This window comes from Triticum dicoccoides, chromosome 3A, assembly GCF_002162155.2.
Source record: "Triticum dicoccoides isolate Atlit2015 ecotype Zavitan chromosome 3A, WEW_v2.0, whole genome shotgun sequence".
NCBI classification, from domain to species: domain Eukaryota; kingdom Viridiplantae; phylum Streptophyta; class Magnoliopsida; order Poales; family Poaceae; genus Triticum; species Triticum dicoccoides.
In genome coordinates, this window is record NC_041384.1 from 560,962,621 (window position 1) to 560,972,072 (window position 9,452).

Below are 9,452 nucleotides of genomic sequence, written 5' to 3' on the forward strand. Positions count from 1 at the left end.
TGTAACCTTTTTTCTTGTTTTGATGTTGTGCACTCCTGCTAATGGCTAAGTTCTTTTTGTAAAGACTTATTTCCCTATGTTTCCAATCAAAATAAATTATGAGACTCCAACCTAATGGAACCAAGTCAGTCCAACTTGTTTTGCTAAAACAACCGATCCATGTACCATAACCATCTATGCTCATATATAGGAAGTCAGATAGCAGATAATACGGACGGGCATTAACCTATAAACATAACTACTTTCTCCGTTTCAAATTACTTGTCTTAGATTTGTCTAGATACAGAAGTATCTAGCACTAAAATGAGTCTAGATACATCTGTATCTAGACAAATCCAAGATAAGTAATTCAAAACAGAGGGAGTACAAATAAAAAAAGTCATGAGAAGAAATAATAAGAAAATGACGTGGGATAACCTCATGCTAAATTAGCAAGAACGTAAGGGGAATATTGGGAGTGGGGGCATGGAAGACTCAGGGACAACCTGATACGTGATATGGGTGCCGTGAGGGGAAGCACCAGCAGGGTAGCAGGTGACGGGGACTCCAAATTTTCCTGAGCACAGCAATTTGTATGAGTGAAACAGAGATACATAAAGAAAATTAACGACACAATGAGATTAAGTTAAGAGATATAATCATGGAATAACATAGGGGATTACTTACCTGCTCATACGCGAGACTTCAGTGCCGTTGATGGCAAAATAGGAGCAGGGCGCGCTTGTCTATGACACAGTGTGGCAAGAGATACATGATTCTTTAAGGTGGATACGCTGGAGATAATGGTACCAGATCGGACGTGGCGCATCCGCTACCGCCTAGAGGCAGGGAGCTTCAGTTCAATGCCCCTTTCTGCTTAATTCAGTATGTCCAACATGTTCATGGTAAATCCGTGGGGCAGCAGTAGGCGACGTATGGTCGACGGCTGGAGGCTTCAAATTCGTTACCATTAGCACCTTGATTTGTCAACGGCAAAACCAAAATAATCTTCTAGAGCAAGGACGCTAGATGTGGTGGAGGGTAGAGGAAAATAGCAGGTATGTTGCTTATGGAAAAACAGCTCAATCCATTATTCTGGAATTTCTTTGGTTGATAAGATGAAGAGGAAGACGATTTGGCACAAAAGAAAGAGGAAAACAATTTGGCAAAGAAGAAAGAGGAAGACGATGTGCCCCGCAATATTAATAGTGAAAGAGTCGATTGGTGGTGGAGTAACTGAAGAGACACAGCCACATACGGCCAAATGCTGAAGCCGAAGCTCTACATTTCCTTCTTTAAGCACTAATGACGTCTGTGTATAATATGGCTTCGCCACTTGTAGGAAAATTCAATAGTGGGGACAGCTATTTTGGAATAAAGGATTTTTTTTTCAGAGATGTGGTGGCATGTATGAGACACATGTGGTGAGGTGGATAGCTTGCATGTGAAGAAAAATAAGATAGTGGGAATGAACTATTTAGGTATTATAGATAAGTAACATGCATAATGCATGTTAAAGTGGGTCTTTTCTATGCATAGTGGCATAGTGAGTTGGTATAGTTGTATTGCTATTGGTACACATCTTGTCATTGATAAAGAAGAGAGCTCCTAAATGAGGTTGCTACACCATCAATTTCTCTAGAGGACTTTCTCAGTAAGATTACTCGTGTAGTTTAATGTCCTCTGCTTGGGACACCGACATCCCACCCTATGCTCACAAAAAGCCTCCCTCTTAAAGCATCTCTAGTAGACCTCTTAAAATTGCAAACTGTAAAACTGAGATACGGATCGAGTAAAATGTATTTTAAGAGTTCATTTTAGCGACGGCCAAACAGATATTGTAAAACAACCTTTAAAATTGGGATAAAGAGATCCTTCCTCCGATCCAACCACTGCCGCCCCTTCCCCCAGCCGGCCACGTCGGCCGTGCCCCGTCACCCGTCGGCCGCGCCCAGCCTCGCCCCGTCACCCGTCGGCCGCCCCCAACCTCGCCGGCCACGCCCCGTCGCCTCCATCGGCCGCGCCCAGCCTTGCCTGCCACGCCCCGTCGCCTTCGCCGTCCGCGCCTTGCTCTATTGCTAGCCGCGCCAGCTGAGACGTGCCTCTTTGCCTGCCACACCGGGAGGATTCCGTCAGCCAGGCTGAGGTCATAGGAGGCCACGGTGATGTCGAGCTCGTCCAATTCGAACCGGCGACGATCGATTGCAGAGTCTAGCGGCCTTTTCCGGTGTACGGTGATGAATTCCGGTGAGTTTAGGGCGGATTCCGACAAACTCCGCGGCGGCATGTTTGCTCCAACGAGGTTTGACCGGTATATGGGGCCCCTTAGATTCGGCCTTCCAACCTCCAAATATAAGGGTTTCGGGTGTGCATATTCGGTGGCCCTTAAAAAATTATGAGTTTTGAACCACTTTTACGGTTTCTGTTCTGGACACTTTTTTCGACCAAAACTGTAAAACGCAAAAATTATAAGGGTTTGACCACTTATACGGGGTTTGCTAGAGATGCTCCTAGAGCAGCATAGCGGATGCATAGTAAAGAAGAGCGATATGTGCAACATCCCAACGACCAAGCATGTTGAGCATAGGTTGTTGAAGGCTTTCTCAAGATGAAGGCCTATGTGGAAATGTACAAAAAAAATGCTCTCATCGCAAGTGATCAAGGCATTCAAAGCTTTGGCGGGCATCGGGAAGTCGAAGGTGGACCTTGCAGGATGTCTTCCACATGATAATTTTAGTCCATGATGCTTGAATGCATAGGCGGTGGCCTCGCTCGGTGTGGAAGAGTCTTCGACGGTGTGGTGGTCGTTGTGGTTGTTTTGGTTGCTATGGAGTTTCATTTGTTAGTTTTAGGGCATTGGCACTCTTGTGTCGCGCTGAGACGATGTTCCTTGATATTGTGTGGGGGTTTTTTCTACTAGTCACCATCCCCACCTCTAGTGTTTTTTTTTTGGGTTTATGCTGGGACTTCTATTGGGGTATTGTGGTTTTAGTTTCTTCTCATAAACTGGGTCACTCAATAGTTTTTTGGAAAAGGAGGATTACCCCTGCCTCTGCATCAGCATGATGCACACAACCATCTTTATTACTTATTCACCAAAGCCTAACAAAATAAATACAAACATCAATCCAAAGCCACCTTCTAGGCGAACAAAGTCGCTACACCTACAAGTATATAAATGTGCCATGTCTTCATAACAGATATAATCTAATCCAATGGCCTTAAGATCATCCGGTCTAGGCGTCCCATAACATGCATCGCATGCGCACGCTCTAGGCATTTTCCACCGTCCAGTCTATAGGAGGAATCACTGTATTCTTTTTTCTATCTTATAAAAGAGGTCCTACCTTGCACCGTAAAAAAAGAAAAAGAAGAGAACTCCACCACTTATGTGTATCTATTTTTCATGAGCATTCATTCACGTGTGTTCCAACAAAGTCTCGACACCAAGGACCCCAAAGCACAACATACGATGTGCCTCCAAATCAAATCGTTACTGGCGCGCATACAAGAATCGGCTAATACAATCCACACGGTGCGTGCCTTGCTCACTCGCACGCAATGCACGTACGGCAATTTTTTCCTCTCTATACACAGTTTTGGGGTACAGATTGAGCAGCGACTCTAACCCGTAGTACCCTCTATACGCGCTGGAGGCGAACAATGCTTATTCAACGAGAGGAAGCGTGGACCATCCATCCCCACCGTCTGTTTCAGACATCGTCGAAGGAGTCGTCGGTGGGCATCCAGTACCTGTTGGTGAACCAGAGGGAGTCTGCGGCCACGGCGGCGCCGTCCTGGTTGCGGTGCCAGGCGTAGTAGGCGTGCGTCCGGTTCTTGATGTCCAGGATGGCGTGCCCGAAGCTCGCCTCCCTGAAGGCTGAGTAGCTTGGCTGCGGCTCTGACATGCTGCACCATCCCCACAGATAAAGCAAGCCAAAGTTACATGGTTATTCCAAAATGCTCTTGATCACTGATTTAGAGGATGTGAGTTCTGTTCGATCTTACTTGGTGGCCAGCCCTTCCTGGTTCCCTCCGTCGCCGATGGTTATGTAGACCGGCGCCGACTGGTCTTGGATTGGGGAGCACAAGCCATTTACGATGTTGTATGCAACATTTGAAATCCTATGCTGCAATCACAGAAAGAAAAAAAGCTCTATGTAAGTAAGTCATGACTGAGGTGTTACTCTTAAGCATAAGAATGGAGCTAGCGCACTGAACTGATACAGTCAGTACTGGATGGAGTGCTAAGAGGCGTAAAGAGAGAAATATTCTGCGTCACTGAAACCCAAAGAAATGCACCCAAGATAGCTCCAATTTCAAATGAAACTGAATTCAACAAAATGATAGGTATCCTTGGAGGATAACTAGGAATGTAAGCAAGCAAACTTTGGAGAGGATTAGTCCACTTACTGTCCGTTCGTAGGCGTGGACATGCCCTGCGAACACAAGATCGACTTTGTACTTCACGAACCACGGCTCGTACATCACTCTCATGCTTTCACCTTCCATGTAATGGTAGTTGTAGCTGTTGTACCATGGGGCGTGCATCAGAACGATCAGCCATGGCGTCTCGCTCCTGTTTACCTTGGGGAACTCGGATTCAAGCCACTTGTACTGAGGGGTGTATTTTCCTGGGAAAAAGCAACAGACCTGTCAAGTCACCTTCAGCTCTGGTACCGGCTTATCTTCAAATATGCTGCAGATTCCGCACTAGTATATGCTGAACTTGCTAAAACACGGAGTCAGAAGAACAGAACATACCGTATGCAGAGTATGATGCCAGGACAATAATATAGGCTGAGGCTCTTTTGATGGAATACCAGTAAGGTGCCGTACTACCGGAAGACTTATAGGGTGTGTGATACCTGCTGCTGTATGGCTTGAATGGCTTCGTTTCGCCCTGCAAATACGTGTGATGTTCTTTTTTAACTAGCAATATGAACTTTTAAATGTAGCACAGTGTAATTCAATGAGCGCTTAAATGTATATATCATGGCTCCACTGGATTGTTTTCTACTTGGTGCTTCTATTTGAACTGTAAATGCATCCACTGAAACATAAGAAATGCAATAAAGTATCTCAGAGAACTATCCTTACAAGTTCAGGAGCGAAATCTATCTCATGGTTTCCAGCTGTCCAGATCCAAGGCTGGTATGCAAGATTCCGTTCTACAAATCTTGCCCACGTATCCCACCTTGTATTATCATGATATGGGTAATTATCTGCATATGTCAGGTCCCCGACGAAAAGTACCGCCTGGGCTTTTGAATTGGACTCGTAATGAGCGAGCGTGACATTCGAGTCAAAACTCTGACCGAGATCACCTAAACACAATAGTAAAATTCTAAGTAATATTACTCATAAACCACAATAGTAAAATTATGTTGGAGTTCAGACATGAGCATGCAAGCTATATCCTGAGCAAATTAGATAATACTAGTACCTATCAGACCAAATGTATATGGAACATCTGGGCCACTTTTCGGAGGGGTCCTGAACCAAAACTTCCTCAGCGTCTCTTCAGTTCCAACGGCATAGTAATACTTAGTGTCAAACTGCAATAAAGTTATAATTAAGTCTTGAATCAAGATTCCAATCTTCATAAAACATAAGCATTAAATGTTTGCCGGGCCGGTAACCTTCAGCTTCTTGATTGTACAATGATGAATGTATCCCGAGGTATATTTGTAGAATGTATACTGCGAATGCTTTCCCTTTGCGGAACAGTTGAGATTATCTTCTGAAGTCCCGTAAAGCACTGTGCTTGATCCAGGTTCGACAGTTGTCACCCATGAGATTATCATGGCTGTACCTTCGTGGTCGCCTTGCGTTATATGAACCTGTTAGAGCACCTCATCAATCAGTATGAGAGTGGAGAATACACCACAGAGCGTGGGCACGCGTTTTGTACTATTTGTTTATGCAACAGCGATGTTAAGTAACTATATGGAGTAAGAAATAGCACACATCAGTATCATGGAAAAGGCACCGAATTATAAAATTGTGAACTAAGATAAAGAAAGACCGGAGAAGTACTTGTCATGGAAAAGGTGCCATAGTAATTAATTCTATGGAGTAAGACTAAGAATAAAGAACTTCTTAAAAAGGGCCTCCGCAGCCAATAAGCAACAGTCCAACAGAAATATATGATGGCAGAGTAGCCCCAAAGATGCCTTTAGAACTGACTAAAGTAAAGATGAGACGAACAACAATTACTTTAAAACAAGATCGCTGATTTGTGAGGTTAAACTATAGACTGGCATTAAGTAAGTGTTGTAAGTAGCTCAAAAAGCACAGCACATAATTGGAAGCCACTGAACCCATCCGCAGAGTATCAGAGTACACTGAAAATCTGCTACACAATCACTGAGTTAACTGGAAACTGTTTCGAGACCATGAGGTTAACTGGAAACTGTAGATCTCCTGAGAGCATAGCATAGGTCAATGAAGCAGTAAAACAGTGATTGTATTTACACATGTTTTTGAAGAAGCTTTCATGGAGAAGCTGGTTTACACCGGATACTGAAAATGCACAGTTAATGAATTGAAAAACTGAACTTGTTGAAGCGCAACTGTGCCAACAGCCAAACATAAAGGAACCATACGAAATTTTCAATAATAGGTTTCCCCACAAGACAAGAACCTTTATTTCGAAATAAAAAAAATCTATTCGTGTCGGAAATGAGAGATTTTTTGTTTCTCCATACAGAATTAGTTTCTTCAGATTCTGACGTAACAAACAAGTTTTATGAGACATAAGAACCCCCATTTAACATTTAACCCTATATCATTTAAGGATACATAAAAAATATTTTTTACTTTACTAGACTTTTGAACTTAGAACACTAACAGGTCAAATTTTAGATTTTTATTTTAAGTAAAACAAGTCAGTTAATTCATTAAGGTGGCTATGTTTATACCATGTATCAATGGCCAACTCTTATCTTAGTACAAGGTTCTCTCGGAACAATTATTATTTATTTCAAGCACAAAAGGCTCACTGGTAAACTGATGAAAATAACTAAAAATGAACACAAGTATAAGTCCATTTAGGAGGCATAGTTTACGAAGCAGAAAAGCTCGAACTCAGGAACATATGGCTTTAGAGGAGGAAAATAGAAAGTACTGAAATGCCAACCAACCGGAAGTTTTGGAGTCATCCTGAAAGTCTTTGGCTGAATCATAGTATCGACAAGTAACAGCTACTGTAAGACCAGCATGTAAAACAAGTACTACACGTAATTACAGCTTGAGTTCACGACAACTGCAGGATATATACCAACCACATGGCGAGAAAGGGCAAATGAATCCACAATTATATGTTTCACTGAAGAATAAGGACAGAAGAATCCACAATAGTATATCCATCTCATGCTGCAATTACCAGCAGTGTGGTCAACTGTTCGCCAAACGCCAGGTACAGGTAGACTGTAGCCTAAACAGATGGCAGTATCAACGAGGCACAAGAGCAGTCCGCGGTTGGTTACCTGCTGCGGCGCATTGTGGCCGGGTGGAGCGCGGAAGACGTCGGCGTCGAGCGGCATGTCGATGGCCTGGCCGAGCAGCCGCCGGTACTCGCTAGTCTGGCCGGCCCGGCACGCGACGCCCAGCAGCAGGACGGCGCAGGCCACGGCCAGGGCCACCGCGCCGATCCGGTTGGCCAGCCCCATTCCCGGGGGGCTCTCCGCCTCCTCTGCTCTGCTCCGCGCCCTGGTTCTTGGTTTCCTTCCTGTCGCGGCTTCTTGGAGGCTGCACTCCGGGGACGGGAATGGGATCGCTTGTTCGATTTCTTGACCGATAAATAAAGATGGGTCAAAGGGGGAAGGCGGGGGATTTGGAGGGGGGATGGAATATGCTCATCCGGGCTGCCAAGAAATAAAATCGGGGATGGCGACCGCCGGCGAGCATTGATTGATTACTTCATGGTTTGAACTTCGAACACGCACGCAGGTTGAGGTAGGACGGGGATTGTAGGGAGCGGCCAGGTTGGGACTTGTCGGCGATCGGAAGCCGCCAAGTGGAAGAGTGGGCCGGATTTTGGAGGGGACAAGAACTTCACTTGTTTATTTATCTAATTTTTTTTGCAGGCAAGGACCTTCAAACAATTGATTTATGTATGTCACGCGTGTGGTGTATCGGGTAGTTGTGCCACACGCCCCGTGTGGCATGGACAGCAACCAGCCCACACACCTACATGTGGGCAAAACAACTAATGCCCACACACATCTTTTTTTCCCTCCCGAACCCTCTCACACGCGTGTGTGTGGGCGAAGTTGATAACGCCCACACGCCCGTATGTCAGGCCTCGTACCATCCTGGTCCCGCACGCGACGCGTGACGCCCACCGCGCGCCCGCAGTTGCCATGGTCAAGACCCTCGTCCATGTTCGTTTAACTGCACTTGCCATGTCGCTGAACTACGGTTGCCATGTCGAACAACTGCAGTTGCCATGGTTGCTCAACTGCAGTTGCTATGTATGGTCTGATCTAATGTAGTTGCCATGATTTCATAACTTTAGGAGTTGCCACATACTAACACTAGGCAGTTGAGAGAGTTGCCATGTGCCCACAAGTATGCTAGGGCAGTTGCCGTGTAAAAAGGAAGAGTTGCCATCTGCTAACATGCACGTTAGGGCAATTGCCATGTACGTGCACGTTAGGGCAGTTGCCATGTAACATGCAAAAACACATGGCAACTCGGTAAAAGAGAGTTGCCATCTGCTTACGTGCACACTAGGCAGTTACCGTGTACCCTGCAAAAACACATGGCAACTCGGGTAAAAAAAAGAGTTGCCACCTGCTTATAAAGCACACTAGGGGCAGTTGCCATGGGCGTTGCAAAAACACATGGCAACTAGCAGCTGGAGTGTGGGAGAGGAGACGGGCGTGTGGGCGAGATGGCAAATGCCCACACACCAGCCCTTGTGCGTGACTGAAAACTGGTGTGTGGGTGAACTGCTAAACGCCCACACACCGGCCCCTCCGTGTGGTAAAACAGATGTGTGGGCGAACTATGTCACACACCACACACACGCCTTGTCCTACGTGGCACAAAAAACCAGCCAGATTGTGCCAAGATTCGTGCATATAATACTGAATGGTGATAAATGCGTGTGGTCGAGATGGTCAACGCCCACACGTGTGGACGTTAACATTTCCGTTTGTTTTTTGTTTCTAAAAAACATGATATGTTTTTGTTTCTTGAACGATTTGATCATTTGAAGATAGCTTGGCCACGCAGAATTTGTTTATTACTACACTAAAAAGAAATAATTGGGATTGGACGCCTTGGTTGGGGCAGATGCAAGTGGCTGTTTCCTTCCAAAAGAGGGTGAATCAAAGGTTGCATGCATGGAAGGAGAAACAACTACCAATGGGAGGAAAATATATTCCACTCATATCCTATGCTAGCTTTGAAAGCTCCAAAAGGGGCATGCGAGAGTGTCATGGATGTTATGCATTGATATGCTT

General features: G+C 45.2%; 1 protein-coding gene across 1 annotated transcript; it reads right to left on the bottom strand.

Annotated features, from left to right (window-relative positions):
* Positions 1-3,366: 3,366 nt before the first annotated feature.
* LOC119269191 (purple acid phosphatase 2-like) lies at positions 3,367-8,018 on the bottom strand. The gene is made up of 8 exons (XM_037550976.1): positions 7,470-8,018; positions 5,622-5,822; positions 5,426-5,537; positions 5,080-5,306; positions 4,744-4,882; positions 4,393-4,613; positions 3,988-4,109; positions 3,367-3,888 (listed from the first exon to the last, which is right to left on the bottom strand). Exons 1-8 carry the CDS (start codon positions 7,650-7,652, stop codon positions 3,693-3,695), a joined length of 1,401 nt encoding a protein of 466 aa, XP_037406873.1. The 5' UTR covers positions 7,653-8,018; the 3' UTR covers positions 3,367-3,692.
* Between the last annotated feature and the right edge of the window lie 1,434 nt (positions 8,019-9,452).

What these genes read in the sequence shown, in the direction of transcription:
- LOC119269191 (XM_037550976.1), bottom strand. Translation starts at nt 7,652, where the DNA reads ATGGGGCTGGCCAACCGGATCGGCGCGGTGGCCCTGGCCGTGGCCTGC. An exon ending in GTACAATCAAGAAGCTGAAG is followed by an intron (nt 5,538 to 5,621) that starts GTTACCGGCCCG and finishes ACTTTATTGCAG; the next exon opens with TTTGACACTAAGTATTACTA. An exon ending in ATATACATTTGGTCTGATAG is followed by an intron (nt 5,307 to 5,425) that starts GTACTAGTATTA and finishes TATTGTGTTTAG; the next exon opens with GTGATCTCGGTCAGAGTTTT.